The sequence below is a fragment of the Plectropomus leopardus genome, chromosome 7 (assembly GCF_026936395.1).
Source record: "Plectropomus leopardus strain MGB_pleo_1.0 chromosome 7, ASM2693639v1, whole genome shotgun sequence".
NCBI classification, from domain to species: domain Eukaryota; kingdom Metazoa; phylum Chordata; class Actinopteri; order Perciformes; family Serranidae; genus Plectropomus; species Plectropomus leopardus.
In genome coordinates, this window is record NC_142182.1 from 19,721,074 (window position 1) to 19,738,255 (window position 17,182).

General features: G+C 39.3%; 1 protein-coding gene across 1 annotated transcript; it reads left to right on the forward strand.

Annotated features, from left to right (window-relative positions):
* The first annotated feature begins 979 nt into the window (after positions 1 to 979).
* chst6 (carbohydrate sulfotransferase 6) lies at positions 980 to 16,776 on the forward strand. The gene is made up of 2 exons (XM_042495441.2): positions 980 to 1,115; positions 8,756 to 16,776. The coding sequence occupies exon 2, from the start codon at positions 8,819 to 8,821 to the stop codon at positions 10,013 to 10,015; it is 1,197 nt and encodes a 398-aa protein (XP_042351375.1). The 5' UTR covers positions 980 to 1,115; positions 8,756 to 8,818; the 3' UTR covers positions 10,016 to 16,776.
* The last annotated feature ends 406 nt before the right edge of the window (positions 16,777 to 17,182 follow it).

A 17,182-nucleotide genomic window follows, 5' to 3' on the forward strand; every position in this document is an offset into this window, starting at 1 on the left:
AAAGAAAAAAGAAAAAAACGCCAACACCCACTAAAATCTGACTTTTTAATGTAATGGGACATTCCAGTGTGGATTGGCATTGAATGAAAACACAACATTTCAGATCCTTAACCAGTGAGATGCAATGACGCGCCACCACTAAATACTGTCCATCTCGAACAAAGAAGCACTAAAAAGTTGAGTTTGAAAGAGACACTGAATAAGTAGGAGATACATAGAGAGTAGTAACAGTACAGCCCTCCATCCATGCAGATTTCTCTGGTTTTGTTGGCCTTTGCGCGATGTCAAACGTAATACACTGACAAAGCAACCACACCCAGAAAGGCATGCTCATGTTTAAAAAAACACATGCAGGTGCTAATGATGGTGGAAAAGGGTATAGAGCAACAATAAATTGCCTACTATAGATAATATAATCACTGCAGCATACTGGAGAAATACAATTTACTGAGCTTTGAGAATTTTAGATACTTTTCAAATGTATGCCTGATTTATAATATTCTGATTTTTTTGGCCCCTGCTTCTGTGACTTTTATTTTTCCTCTTCTCCTTGTGCAACTATATTGTCATGTCATAACTAGTGGGGCAGTAGTAAGCTATAGGGGCTTTCCCCTTTATACCCACTTATGGGCGGCCCTGCTTTTAACCACATTTTCATTCATTAACATGGCCTAACTTTACTCTTAGATTTAGAAATGAATAATGTATCATTGTATTATATGTTAAGGAAAGTTTGGTTAATATTTGATCTGTTGTAAACTTGGTCATGATTTTGCAGATCTTGCAGTCAGAGGTTATCTTGCAGCACAGTGCTCCTGCAGCAGTGACGGGGACTGGCTCAGGTCCCGCCTGCTCCACTGCCCACCACCCTCCTCTATCTGTGAACACCAGCCCCCCAGCCCAGCCCACTGCCAGTTAGACCAGCAGAGCCGCTGGCCACGTCTCAACATACAGCCTTGTACCCCACCGGACAGTGTAGGTAGCCAAGCAGCTGCTGGCCGAGGACAGAGGGGAGGGGAGGAGAGGAGGGGACAGCAGGACTGCGGGGTGCTGGGACAGAGAACACTGCGCACCGGCTCCGTCGCCAGGCAGCACGGCCGAAAACAAAGCTAAAGGTAAGATATTTCTGCTAAATGTGAGGTAAATAATACACAAAGTACCTCCTCCCATCTTTTCTCCCCCAGGACCGTTTTTTCTGTTCACCTTGGAGAATCGTGTGGCTTGTTTCGGTGGGAAGAGGAAGCTCGCGGGTGCACTTTTTCAAAACAAAAAACGCCAGTAGTTTCGTTTTTTTTATCCCCTATAATTAGGCGCGCGCGGAAAGGGCTTGTAGGTGGATAAATACACACACAGACACTTTCAAATACTTGAACCAAACTCAGAGATTATGAAACGGACAGATGGGGGCTCCATAACACCCCAATGATCCCTGTAGACCTGCAGCCTGCCAGGTCCACACGGCAAGGATATTGTATTTAAATGTACATGAAAAAGAAAGTGATTCATTCTAATAATATAAATTAACATTTCACATTTACCAGAGATCTTTCTGTATCATCCCCAAGTAGCACTGGGGTGTCCCAGTTTGAGGCTCAGTGACTTAAAAGGGAACACAGTCTAGATTCAAAATTCCAATGTTTTTTTTTTCCAAAACCTGGAAAACTTAAATTAATATTTGTGAACATGATCTACTCTCTCTCAAAGTCAGGAACCAGAGAGGTACTGATATGTTAGAATTTTCGCACTTTTTATGCAGAAAAGCTTAACCAAAGACTTCAATCGAAAATTAGCCTTGTTTAGAAATCTTATATGCAATACTACTGTAACCTGTAACAATGTTTTTGGTTTTTGTTTTTTTTCTCCTGAAGTTATTTATATAATAAAAGTCTAAGCACTTGTGACGTCATAGGGTATAAAGATAATGAATTGGACTGTGATTTTGTTGACATAAAGTTTGCTTTTTTGGTATTTTTTTTTTTATACCAAAAGAGCTTTATTTTAATTTTTTGACCTCAGTTCTGAAACAGAAAATGTCTTTTCCAATTTATAGTCTGTAGAGAGGTTACTGACTTTATACCCTCTGACATCACAAATTTGAGTTAACACTCTCGTTTTTGGATTTTGGAGGATAGTTGTCCATGTTTACTAATATTGCTGGTAGGCATTTGTATCAGCACATAGTCAACCAGTCAACATGTTGATTTATATCACAAATCGATATATACAATTTTTTTGTTGTTTGACAAAGTCAGCATTTTCAAAATATCAATCCTAAGTTAAGGTACTTTTCGTATTGTATACAATGAATGAATATTACATACACTGATAAGCATTGTATTTTATGTCTCCATCTGCTGGAGGACCATCACGATAAGAGTATGTGAAATACGTTGTTAACTCCACCACAGAAGAGACCTGATCACTAAGATTAGAAGAAGAACAAGTGGAAAAAGTGGATGTATTGATGACAGTGTAGGTTTATCTACCAAATGAGTTGTTATATATTGGATATCGGGAAAAAAAATCTGATATTGTGCATCCCTTATTGTTGGATTGTCCTTAACAATAGCAATAACATATGAATTTTGAAAATGGGGACTGTGACCCTTTAACTTGTAACAGACCCAGGAAAGGAGGCCACTGTTACAAGGGTAATGTGAGTACACTCTGTGTCCATTAGGAATAGCCCATGTGGCTAAGCAAAATGGTTTAATGGAGTGTCACAGTATTTATGGGGTTGTTTTTCTGCTATTGATTAACATCAGGCACAACACAAGTTGAAACAAAACTAGGTTGACTATTTGGTCAGAATTACTCACGTCCATTCCTATGGCGCTAAGAACATTATTTTGCATCAATATGAATGTATGAATAATTTTAATTTAACTGAGACCAAACATATATAATTTATTTAAGTGGAGCAATACTTGAATTTCTAGTTACTTTTTTATTGCCAACTACATCACTATGCAATGTTTGCAAAGTGTTAGGCACAATTAATCGAAGACAGCCCGAGTTGGCAAAGTGGGCAGCTGTTAGAGGTTGTTGTTGAGGAAAACTGTCTGGCTCTGTAGTTTATTTATCCTTTAAACACAGTGTTCTTTCTTCTGACACTTTTGCAGCTGCATGACATGCGAAACAACCCTGAGAAGCTTCTTGGGTTATTGGTCCTTCATTTAGACAGCTGAGCCCAACAAACAGCTTTATATTCTTGGTAACTCTAAGAAATAAGTACAAGCTTGCAGCTGGGGCAGTACAGGTGTAATACTGCATGCTTTCTTGAAGATTAGTTTTTGTTACCCTACCTTTACCCTTGTTACCATTTGTACTTTCAAAGTGTTTCACTCTGAGTAATAAAAATGTATTTTTTCCTCCTCTTTCTAACAATTTTAAATGGACAATGATTTCTGCACTGCAGCTTCTGATGCTGTCTTCAATATCAATACTACACCTGTGGAAGATTTAGACATGTTTCCTGTAATACACATGAAGTCTATTTTTACAGACAGAAAATGATGTTCCTGAATCCAACCTCAGTCACATTTTCATGCTGAATTATAAAGTTAATTATTGCTACATTGTCCCTCATTTTTAGTTTAGGGTTCGTTTTGAAACGGCGCATGGCTGCAGCTATACATGTGGGCATGGTTGGTTGTTATTACTATCTTGGGTGTTTGTATAGTGCATCATGGTTGTGTCATCACAACACTGAAATTCCTAACTTTGATAACAATACCTTGAAAAATATTGATATTGGAAACTATTCTTGATACCACAGGATCAATCGACATTGAGGGCATAAAGTTTAAAACATTAAACGATAGATCTAAAATGGCAATACCATGAAAATGACAACTTTTCATTTTTTGGTAATAGCAGAGAACAGCAGAATGACTGCAGTAAACTTTAACAAACGCAGCGAGAAAGCGTAGCTGGTACCAGTATATCAGTGCTGCGGAAAATGAGTGTTAAAACCCTTTCAATTATTCAGAATCTGTATCGATGAATCAGTTTTTTTGACAGCACTAGTTTGTATTAGTTTACACACTGTAACGTGGGAGGTGAAGGTGCAGAGAGTGAGTACTATGGGTTAGTTAGCAGGAGCTCCAGGATAGCAGGATACATCAACCATGCATGCCACATCTTCACGGCACTATATTCTCTTATTATACAAGAGCAGTAGAACACAGAAAACATAACCTGCACCAAACTTGTTACTGATAAGAGTCCTCTCTTTTGGATGTCAGTTGGAGTAGTGAAATGTTACTGTGTGCTCAACGTTCAGCTCAAGTATATCACAACATAACAGAAGAGGGCACCACCCTGTATGCCACAAATCTGGCTGTTACAGCACGTGACATTTGTGAATCGGGTCCATACGCACAGTCCACACTGTTCTTACCCTTTAAGCTACACTGAACAAATGATCAGATTTTTCTGCATTCAAAAAGCACTCTATGTTACCTCAAGGTTTAGTTGTTGTTGCCCTGCTACAGTTCACTTGCCTGGGAACCAGACAAATTCGTGAGCTCATTCATCCAAAACTAAGCTTTTCGTCCCTAATGCAGACCATCACAAACATGGGCAGATGACCAAATGTACATCAGGCAAACACTCTGGGCTCTGAAAATGATGGAAAGTAGACTATGAGCAGCTCCTGCTGTAATATTCTGAAGCTTATGAGTATTATGGACTCCATCTGGAGCAACAAGAAATGTATTTCTTGACCACAGTTGTGTTTGATTGGGCCAGTCACAATTGCTGGAAATTGAATTTCAGGTGATGGACACTAGGGGTGCATGATGTTGGATTTTTTTTGCTGATATCCAATATGCCAATACATAACAACTCATTTGGCCAATAAGTGATACTGATATTGATATATCGACTTTTTCCCCACCTAGTATAGTAATTATCAAGTCTCTTCTGTAGTGGAGTTAACATCATATTATACATACATATTACAACATATATTATACTCTTATTGTGATAGCTCACCAGCAGATGCAGTCATAAAATACAATGCTTTTCATTGTATGTAGGCTAACATCCATTCATTGTGCAAAATAAGAATAATACTTAAAATTAGGCTTGATGTTTTGTACATGTTCATTTTGTCAATATAAAAAATATATCGGTTTGTGATGTCGGCAAAAATCTGATTGTTGTAGGATTCTGATGTTTCATTTTGAAGCCAATATCTGCTGATACCGATGGTGTGCCGATATTATCGTGCATTCTAATGGACATCAGAAAACTCTAATGGTTTTAACTTTTTAGAAAACTTCTCAGACCCTTTTGGTGGATTAGCACGTAATCTATTCCTGTCATGGTGCATCTGAATTCTCTGTCGACTCTAAAGCATGTTAGCAATTTAAACGAGTCAACTAGAGGACACGTATTCATGCCACACTGGGCAGTTTTCCACATTAGTGACTCCAATCATGCCCATGCTTGTACATATGTCTGTGATACTTGGTAACAATGGACAACAAAGGGACCACAGGAGAAAATGCTTTCTGTTTTGTGCAGATAGAAGTCAGGTAACAGCGAATCTGTCTGAGGATGGGAAGCTTAGTTCTTCAGCATTGCATCTTGCAACGTTTATCTGCAGTTGAATGTAAAATCACATCGACTTCCTCTTGCAGGGCAGAATGTTGAACAATCCAACATGGTCTAGATTTCAAGGAAACAGAAAGTCATTTGAAACTGTCCATTACCTGGAACTATTTCTTGTAGATTAGAGCTGCACCCACTTAGGAGAAACTGCAGTGTGTTGCAATTCGAAATGACGTGAACTGTCCTGCTTCAGGCCAGAAATCCAGCCACAAGTTCTGTTTTATTGTTTTGTGGAAATAGAAATATCAGTGATTTGAAAGTCAGTGAATTAGTAACTCAAGATACATTTACGTATGTTTTGACCTGATTTTGAGAGTGATGTAATCCCAGCTATGATGTAAGATGCTAGTTAAATGACTGTAACTGGGTTAAAGAGGCTGCTTTGTTGGGCACGTCAAGGATGTTAGAAAATCACTCCAAAGAAAGAACAGGCCTTATGATTCACTAAATACTCAAATTTGCCAGTGCAACATGTTACATAAATCCAAAAAATTATGGACGAAGCTACAGTGGCGTTACTCATCGTGAATTATATGAAGATTCACCCCCTGTGCTTTTGTTGTGACTGTTGAAATCCGCTTTCAACCTGTTTTTTTTTTTGCACCAGGCCTAAACATGCCTAAACATAACCACATGCAGCGTAATCAGACGCAGAAGGAAACCTAAAGGGAAATATGTAGACATGCAATTCCACTGCAGAGTGGCAATATGTGATCATTTAGGATGAGAACGTGTTTGTAAAGACAAATAATAGAACAGCTAGGTTCAGAAAATTACAGTCTGCTAAGCTAAAAAAATCATATTACTCTAACACATACAATATTATAATCTCCAAAATCTAAGACTATATAAAGTCTCCTATCACAATATTTATTTGTCTATAAACTGCCTGGCCCCTATATGACAATAATTGTTCATAATAAGGGCTGTTGGACATAATTCATTGGAAGTGGAGTTTTTCAGTCTTGTATAAAATCATCTTGTGCTTGAAAGTGTTTGACAAGAATTGAACACTGTCATTTGGTGTATTTCCATGAAGTGTCTAATGTTTAACTGGTTTGGAGACGAGAGGGTCTGATAAGGCGAAACCTTTATGACTAGCTTCCCGCTGCAGCAAATAAGGGTTTTAATACTAGAATGAAAACTGGATGGTTTGTATTTGTGGTTTGACAATAGCTGCTACTGAGGAGACCTGAGGCTGAATGACAGGGAGAGAGGGGAGTAAGAGGAGAGGAGGATGGACCCGTCAGGATGTCTGTTGTTTACTTTTGTATCCTGAGGGTCTGAAGCTGAGGAGCTCGTGTCAGGGCTTGTCCAATAAGCACAACAGATAAAGGTCTGCTTGCATGGTTCACCTCAGTCAGCAGTGATCTTGATCTCCTACTGGAAACTTCGAAGGACAGTCCCAAACACTGTGCTTGTTTTTTCTTTTTTCTCTTGTTTCTTTTCCTGCTTGCTGAATGAATTCATTTAGAGGCTGGGATAGATCACAGTGGTGGGCATCCCCAACTTTAGGCACACCCTAAAAGAGTTTGTGTCTCACTGGGGAGTTTTATTCTCCCATGATAGGCTTAATGGTCTCTCAGAAGTATCTCCACTCTGAAACTTTTTGGAGAAACACTTATAACCTGTTTGTTTTTCAATTGCTTTGCCAGAAAGTTTGCTGTCACACAGCAAACGTAAACAAAGGGAGCATGATTTGTGGCAGATATTCAGATTATATTGTAATGCTGCTATTCCAATGCTATTTTCATGTTCAGCTGAAGCTATGAGAACTCTTTAAGTGGAATTTAATTGTTCATTTTTAGTGAACTATTTTTAATACAATGCTGTAATATGTGGAATTGTGACTGATTTTTATTTGTTGGGACTGGGAATATTGAAGTTCAGCTATAACACCAGTTTGAAGTGGAATTGTTATTATATTACTCATTTATAATGCTCTGTACATTTATTACAATGTCACACAAAGTGGATTTAAGAACAATTTCTTAAGACTCATTTTACTATGTTGTTTTGTTTTGTCTGGAAACATCAGATTAAAACTCTTAAGGAACCATCTGGATGCAGACTTTTTGTCTTGTATTGCATTGCATTGCTATTAGACATGTACACTGGATTGATTTGAATAACTTCATAGTACTGGTGGCACTGTGCAGCGGTATTATCCCAGTAAATACAAGGATCGGATCGGTATCGCTATCGGCAGATACTCAGTATTAAATAACGCACTTCAGGGGCAAAACAAAAACTTGATCAAGACATCCCCCGTGAATTAACATGAGTCCCTCCTTTGACACATACACAGTTGCATCCACATGCACTTTTCTGCTTCCACATGTTGCACGTGTTGCACATGTGGAAGCAGAGCCTTTGTACCTATTGTTCCTTTTAATCTGATTTATTCTGTCTTGCTCACCTGCACGTGTCAGTCACCAAGAGATAAAGCTGAAGTATTACACATCATAAACTGCAGATGTTATAGCTGCCCCTTACACGTCAGCATTATGGATTTCATATGCTTTACTGCATAAAGGATAAAAGTACATTTGAGAGCAGGGGAGAGAGCAAAGTTCACCATCATGCTGCAGAGTTTAAAGGATCATTTTTAACCAGAAGACAAAAGTGTTTAATAGAGCTGCAATGATGAATTGATTTGTTGAACTTAATTTTCAACTAATTTGACAAGCCATAAATTTGTTGGGTTTTTAGAATTTTTAAACATGTTGCGATATGCATATTTAATAATGTCGCCAAAGGAAAGCTTTGTCAGCATTTGTTTTATATAAGTTTTCAGTCTGTTCAGCTCACTTCAGTAATTTTTATTGCAGCAATATAAATCTAGTGGACTGAAAAATCAATTGATTATATTATTCCAGTAAGCTACCAAAAGTTTAATCTGTATTTGTGATATTAATAATTTCTATGATAAAAAATGGACATTTGCATCCCTGTAATGATAAGATATTACCAAACAAAAATATGATAATGTACTGCATCGATTATTTTCCCCACGTCTATTATCTACAGTATTATTTCAACGCTAACAGTTAAGGAGTGATTTGCAGGGGAATTTGTGCCTTTTGGAAACGCGTATTCTGTTTTACATATCCTTTTCTCTCTCTTTCTCTCTCAGTTCAGGACGAAAAGGGAAAGATCCACATCGAGCGCCAGAGGCAGACAGTGATTTTCAGCCATCATGCCGCGCTGCAGAGTGAACCTCAGCACCATGATTTTCCTGGTGATCCTGCAGGGAGCAGCAGTGGTGCTGTTCTGCGGCTGGTACGTCCAGCTCAGTCCATGCGGCTCTGCCCCCTCCAACGGTAAAGTTCATGTTCTGCTGCTGTCATCGTGGCGATCGGGATCGTCCTTCGTGGGTCAGGTGTTCAGTCAGCACCCCTCTGTCTTCTACCTCATGGAGCCAGCTTGGCACGTGTGGACCAAACTGCATAAGCCCGGAGCACGAGCACTCCGAATGGCTGTGAGGGATCTATTACGGAGCGTATTTCAGTGTGATTTGTCTGTGATGGAGGCCTACCTGCCAGAACACCACAATGTGTCCTCCTTGTTCATGTGGAGTCACAGTAGAGCACTGTGCTCACCGCCCGCCTGTTCTCTCACACCACGCAACCAGTTCAGCAACCAGACTCGGTGCATCCAGACATGTGATGCTAGAGGCCTTCAGTCGGTAGAGGAGGCCTGTGGTACTTACAGTCACGTGGTACTTAAAGAAGTGAGATTCTTCGAGTTGGAATCCCTCTACCCGCTCTTGCAGGACCCAAGCCTCGATCTCCGCATCATCCACCTGGTCCGAGACCCTCGGGCTGTGGTGAAGTCTAGAGAGGAGTCAGCCAAAGCCTTCATGAGTGATAACGCCGTCGTCCTGGAGCAGAGAAGCATACCAGCTGCGGAGGTGCAGTATCAAGTCATGCAGGAGATCTGCCGTAGCCACGTGCGCATTAACGAGAGGGCCATTGTGAAGCCCCCTCCATTTCTAAAAGGCCGCTACAAAATGGTACGCTATGAGGATGTAGCACGCAACCCACTTGCAGAAATAAGTGCCATGTATGAGTTTGTAGGTCTGGAGATGACCCCGCAGCTGGAGGAATGGATCTACAGGGTGACTCATGGAAAAGGCAAAGGCTCCAGGAAGGAAGCATTCAAAATCACCTCACGAAATGCTGCTGATGTCTCGCAGGCTTGGCGAACCATGCTGCCACACAACAAGGTCAAACGTATCCAGGAAGTGTGTAAAGGCGCCATGTCATTGCTTGGGTACAGGACAGTTAACAGTGAAAAAGAACAGAAAAGACTCGACATAGATCTTCTTGTGCCGCGGGAACCGTATCAGTTCAGCTGGTTGCCAGCTAAAACAGAGCGTCCTGGTAAAAGTTAATGACAGTATTCTGGTAAGTGAATGAGAAAGACACCAAGAGACTTTGTTGGACAGAAGTCTATATTCTTTATAGGCTGTATAGACTTTATTGGCTGGGTAAGTCTTTAATTTGTGCGACAACAGACTGATTCATCAGCTGAGAGAACACTGGCATGATGTCCGAGGTTAAAGCAATCTGAAACAATTGTATAACTTGAATGGGAACAACACAGTAGTTACAACTCTCTTCGAAAGATTTTACAGTTTGGGTGAGTTTGTGTTACATAGGCCTGTCACGATAATTACATTATTGAATTATTTAATGGGTTACTTTGCTGATTTTCAACCAGCTTTGTACCAAAACAATGTGGGTAGATGAACTGTGGTAAACTTTCCTCCATCTAACTAACCCCTGCTGCCTAAATGTCCCCCCCTTAGCTTACTGTTTAACTGTAATACGAGATCGCCGGTCGTCATTGTTTCACACGGACCACCAGCGGGAGCGTTTATTGGTCTGGCGCGGTGCACTGCATTCTGATAGTTGTAGGTTTTCTATCTCTTGCGCAAAAGTGTCCCTTTTCTCTTTTTTCTCTGGTCATGTGGCACCAATTTCAAAAGTATTTGAACTTTTTGCTGCATCGACGGCCTAGTTTTATGTGAGGACCCTCTTTATGTCAGTGGAATTCTCCTTTAAGGTCAGCAAGGATTGTCAAGGTCATGTCCATATATTTTACTATAATGCCCTTGAGTTCATACGCATGTTTGTTTTCATAAGAATATCAATAACAAATTAGGCAACATGGTGCCAGAATAAACAGCAGGGTTTTCCCAACTATTAGGCAATGTCATACCTAATCTGTAAAGCACAAGGTGGTAACTTAACAGGTAAAGGCAGAAGAAATGAATTATAAAAAAAATAGAAGCAAGCATTTTAAGACTAAGTGTTTTTCCACAGCTCATAAGCCAAAGGAACTGAAAAAAATATGCTGAGACATGCTGTAATTTCTGGTCATCCTTTTGTCCTCTTGTCTGATCTCTGTGTCGGACTTTCACCGTCAGCAGGGCTAGGCTCCTCCACACACATTTATTTATGTTTTATTTATTGAGGATATTTTAATATTCTTTTCACATTCGAATCCAATGGCTGAATATTCCTTTAAAAATTCATTGCATTTAAAAGGTTTGCACTTGCATTATTATGCTCTTGTATTATCACTTTATCAGTGACAATATTGTTTCCTGACAATAATGTTTACTGCAGTTATTTCTGGTAGAATATATCATCCACCCAAAATAGTTATCGTGACAGGCAGATTTGTATGATTTCATAAATCATGACCTGGTTACTCAAGATAATCCACAGACCTGGTTAGCAGTTTTATGTTGGAACTATTTTCTCTTTACTGAACTACGCCCATCACCGGGCAGGAGGAAGCACACATCTTCTCTTGGACAAGAAGCTTGTAAGAGTACAGTTAGCAAGTGTGGTTTCAAAAAAATAGTTCCTACAACTGCTCACAACCAGTTCTGTGGATTATCTTGAGTGACCAGGTCATGGTTTCTGGAAAGCGACATTGATGTTAAGTTATCAAATATAATTTTTCCAGAAGCTGAGTGCCATCTAGTTCCATTATATTGGAGAGAAGACAGACATCTCTAAGTACGATATCTCCAACACCCAGCAACCCACCCCAAAACAATCTAGACTGATAAATAGCACTGCTGGTACATGGATAAGTTTTGGGGTCTGAGTTTGTTTGTTTTTTTAACTGTCCCTTTAAGTAGCTTTCCACTCAGTGTGCACAGTTTGTGAATCATGTGGGCTTGTTTTGGCACAAGTGTGTTCTCCCCTGCACAAAGTGAATCTGGGTCCAGGTTTTGCACCGTGCAAGCACTCTGGTGGTGACAGACTGAGCATATTGAGCAGTGCCGTGTCCCTGCAAATCTGTCCATACTGGAGAATTCTGTTATTTTGCGGAGCTGCGCCATCAATCAGTGTGTACCAGAGAACTAATGTGAATTCAGCCCATTTAAATCCACATTGTTTGCAGCTGGGCCTCATGCCAGTGTTCCCTGAAGGCCTGGTCTGTCCCAAGAGGAGACTGTTGATCACTGATGACGCTCCCACAGAGCAGGAGAGGCCAGCCTGAGGCCTGTGGTGTCACTGAGACAGGATGCTTGGTCATGTTATGGATTTACATGTGGGGCAGCCAAGAAGCACACTTACATTGTTAGCCAGAAAACCGCAAAGGTCTGCTCATAGCTTGATGTAGTGACTTTGAATCAGCAAAGCTATGCTTGCACCTGACAAAAACACACTATTTCTAAGCTTTAACTGTAGATACCTCCGTTTTCCCCCCAAATTAGTTTCAGGTGCCTTTGATGTCACTGTTGGGAAATCAGCCCAGTTTCCAGAGGAAAATGTTGATGTTCTAGGTTTCTGCAAATCACAGAGAAATGTCAGATTTGTACGTTTCATATGTATCATATCAACATTGCTAAAGTGATATTTATGGTCAGACCTCGTCATTGAGAGGTGGAGGTAAGTGAATGGTATGACACCGGGGTGAGACGCCTGCCATGCTGCAGACCACTGTTCAAGACCAACAAACAACAAAACTGGTTGTTAAAAAAAATAAAAAATAAAAAAATCAGTCATTTCTACATTTTCACTGGCTTTTAGCCACCATCCATGGGTGTTATTTCGCGATCTGTTGCTCTGTTTCCACTGGAGAAAGTGCCATGGAAGTGGTTGGTTTTTACTGAGACATCACAGCTTTTTTTTAGCAGAGATTGTGCCACCAACACAGAGGATTTTAAACCCAAACCTGATCTGTCCTAACCAAAACCAAGTGAATTTGTGCCGGTTAACTTCCCATTAACCACAGTTGTTGTTGAGGTAGTTCCAGTGTATCCCCTATATCAGGAATACTGAACTTGTTGCTTGGGGGGCACTTTTGCAAAATGACACGACAGCTATTGACATGCTGATGTGATACATATATATGCAGTTTATCTGGAGAATCTGATCTGCTTTCCAGGCCTTTGTATTGTGTTGATAATGATCTTGTGAAAACTGGCTTACATTTAGCATAATACAGTGCACCCATAGCTCTTACAGAGTAACTGCACACAGTCGAATAATCTGGCTTTCTTGTAGCATGACACTCTGGGGCAGGGATACTCATATTGTTTTACTTGGGGGCCACTCTTGCAAAATGACAGGAGGCCAGGGGTCAGTCGCAGCAGCCCCATACATATTTTAGAGTTTTAGGACATTTCTAGGATTTTAGAACATTTCTAGAATTTTAGGACATTAGGGGTTTAGCTAGAACCTCTGTCAGAGGGTGCGGGGTATCCTCCACTGGCACTCTTTTTGATATACAAAGTCTATTTGGTACTATTTTATGCAGTCTGATCCCTTATGTATACTAAAATTTAAAAAAATCAGTGTGAATCACTTTATTTTTATTGTGAATTAGAAAATAGTCACTGGGAGCTACCCCGCATCCTATTGTGGGCCAAATTTTATCCGCGGGCCATAAATTAAGTATCGCTGTGCTATATAATAATGTAAAACAAATGTAACAAATCTGTGGTTTGCAGAAATGTGCTATGCCAACATTTATTCTGGTGATTTGCTTGAGGGTAATCCTCTCCTGCTGGAACTTTAGGTGAAAGTGAATGGTTGAACTTATACTTCATTACACTTCAGGAACATCTGGGTCTTAGCATTTTAAAGTTTGAACATTTAAAACATTAACTTATGTGCTGCCAATTGAAATTCCTCAAGAATAAAGTTACCTACAGCAAAGCAGCTTACTTAGCGTAGTTTAGTCATGAAAGTTTATACACCACGGCTGTCAGTTATTTAGGAGTTGCAATGAGATATTGATGTAATCTGGCTATCTGTAAATCTACTTCTTGGAACACCCCATTTCTTTGTGTTTGTTCTCATAAATTGTTCTTTTTTTATTGGCATAATTATCTTACTGGCTCACTGATTACACGGATATAGTTAATGACTAGTGTTTGAGTAGAGCATTTTAGTCAGTGATTAAGGATCAAAGCATGAGTCAACAGCAGAATGATAAATCATGTTTATTTATGACTTCAGGGCCGGATTAAAGAGCCAAAACACGACTGTTTGCAGTTAATGCTTAGACACTACAGTGCTTTCTGGTAAGATTTTTAATAATCTTCTTTCTGTAAAAAATGTATGAGCATCAAAGCCCAGTAGTTTCACCTCAACATGAACTCTGTTGTGATTGAATATCTACCCTTTATACATCCTGATAAACCTGAGCTGTGTCACAGTTGCACACAACTGTATATAAAGCCTTTTTTAGTACAACACGACATTGTTAGTACGATGTTAGTGTACTCTTTACACAGTTTCTCAATTTGAAGCTACACTAATAGTTATTTTATTAACAATAGCTCAAATGATGTGTAATGTGGAAAGGGTAATCCCAGAGACAAACCCAGAGAGAATTATCCAGTTCCTGGTGCTTTATGCAGTTTTTGCATCTTTCAGCCCAATATTAAAATCTTCTAGCTTGCAAACAACCTCAAGCCATGTCACCAGAAGAAAATATTGCTTTGTGCGTTTCTGCCAACCACAGATTTGTTCCATTTGCATATTTCATACCTATAATATATAACATTTTAAAGTGACACAGAATATGTCACCTTGGTGAGACGCCTGCAAAGCTGCAGCTTGTTGAGACCAACAAAAAACAAAATTAGTTGTGTTTCAGCCACCCAATAGTCTTTTCTTTGTCTCTGAAAAATAAATCAGCATCTTACTCAGAGATGAATAGATTCTGATCTAATCTGATTGATAGTTCCCCTGACTACTATGGAGAACTGTTACTTCAGTAGATATGCTGACGATAATAATAGCAATATACAAATATAACGCACCCATGGTTTGAAAAAACACACAATGCCAACATTTATTCTGTTGTTTGGATTGCAGCAACCTTTTCTCGCGCAGCAGCCAGCTGTTTTCAGAAAAAAACGAAACTCTCACAAGGAGTCACAAAGCAGCTCTCACCAGAGGCAACATATAGAGTGTGACTCTAAAGATTTTGAATTGAGAATTGAGCATTTAAAGTAAAATTCCCCATAAAAAATGTCAATACAGCTCCAAAAAAAGCAGCTTGTCATGAATTACTAGAAGGCACTGAGCATTGGAGTGTAACATTTCCATCTGACATTATGATGTTTTGGCTGTTTTTTGGCTTCATCAAACACGCTGTAGTGAATTTCTGCACCAGCTCTCAAATTAGGTGAATGTAGTTGCCCACACACACTATATTCAACAGGAAACTCTTACTGGAGAAACGGAAAGTTAAGTAATAGACTAAAATATGCCTTCTGTGTTGAGAGGGTAACAGTCAGTGAGAGTCTCGCTGAAGAAGAGAGTCAGTTTCTGTGCTGTCTGCGTGTCTCATATGGAACATATAGAACACGTGGAACAATGAGTTCACTGGGTACACTGTGTTCTCTCAGTGTGGATGCAGAAATGTTTAGGGCTGGATCTCCCTGTGGACAGTGTTATACTGCATGCAGGCCTGTCAGATATTCCAGAGATCATTCCAGATATTCTGTGCATTAATCAGATTTTCTGCTTTGAAGTTTCGAAAAGAAAATGTTGAAGAGAAAACAGCACTCCACTCACAGTGTTTAACAGCAGTTTGATGGGTATTATTAGATATAAATCATCATTGGGAGTTTTCTCTGTTTTCTCCTCACAAGTCAAACTCACTTTAACATCAATATAGTCACTTTACTCACTAATTGTGGTACTCAAGAGTGATTAAATATGACAAATTAACCCTGGATCGATCAGTTTTCTTGTGCTACATTCATAAGCGTGTTGTGTGTTAAACCTATGAAAGCTTAGATAATTGGTGTGATTTCTCTCTAAAACTCAGGAAAAGCATGATGAGCAACTTGGGAAGAAATGTCCTGCAAACTGTAAATAAAATAGTAAAGAGAGAAAAATAAATTATCTGAAAATTTTTTGGGGTGGGGCATAGAGGTGGGTTACATATTATCAAATACAGGGAAAATGTCCAGAAAATTCTATTTATAAATCTATTATTATATATTTGAAATCATGAAATCATCATTTTGTATCACCATCTTAACAGAAAAACTATTATTTACCTTTACCTGTCTCCAGGGTCCCTTTAAAAAAAAATGACTGTTTTGCTTATTTTCAGGTAATTTTCTAGTAATTTTTTTTTTTTTTTGCTAATTTCTTGTAATTTTTGGGGCCATTTCTTGTTAAGTTGCTGTCGCTCTCTTTTCATGTTTTTGAAAGAAATCAAGCCAATTTGCTGCAGTATCAAAGGGTTAATCTAGTAGCTCTGTGATGCTTCAGCCATCCAGACTCACGTGTGGATGAACTGACCATGTTTTAATGTCTTGAGCCATTTCAAAGTCGAGAGATCAACTTAACATGTTTTTCACTGTGGAATTTATCAAATATTTTTTTTAAAAAAGAAAGAGTTGCCACTGATTTCCTGAAGTGCCTGAACAGTTAACATGTGTCCCTGTGCAATGTGAAATGTTTTCTTTTATGTTTAACCACATGTCTGCCCTTTCTGTTGTGTTTTAGTTTGTATGAAGTCAGTCGGCAGTGTCGGTGCCTCTCAGAACAGTTTAGCTGTCAGACGTGCCAGCTTGTTCTCCTCTTTATCTAAAGATGAGATGACATATGACGCAGAAACTCTATGGTACTAATGACTGCAATAAATATTTACATGTAAGTTTGGGCTGTTTTTTTGCTGCTATTGCCTTTAACTGATAGCTGGTTACAAACCTGACTTCACAATGCCGAAGATTTTCTCAGCAGTACATAATTTACATTTGGGCGCCATCTGTTGGCTGAGGCTAGTTCCTGTAATTGCATGACACGGATTTTATACGTCTCCACTAAAAATGTAATGTACAACTGTATGGATTAGAAAGCACAAACAAACCAATGTTCACTTGAGGAAGTACCCTGTAAGAAAAAGATTGTTATAGTGATCACAAAATGACCCTTACTTTTGTATTTGTACTTTTACTAACTGCACTTCCACTTTACAATATCTAACTTTTAAACACAATTCAAGGAGGAAAAGAGCTTACATCCTTGTTTCAGTGAAGGCTGATATAACTGGATAAGATGTG

Coding starts and splice junctions, on each gene's coding strand:
- chst6 (XM_042495441.2), top strand. CDS start 8,819: ATGCCGCGCTGCAGAGTGAACCTCAGCACCATGATTTTCCTGGTGATC.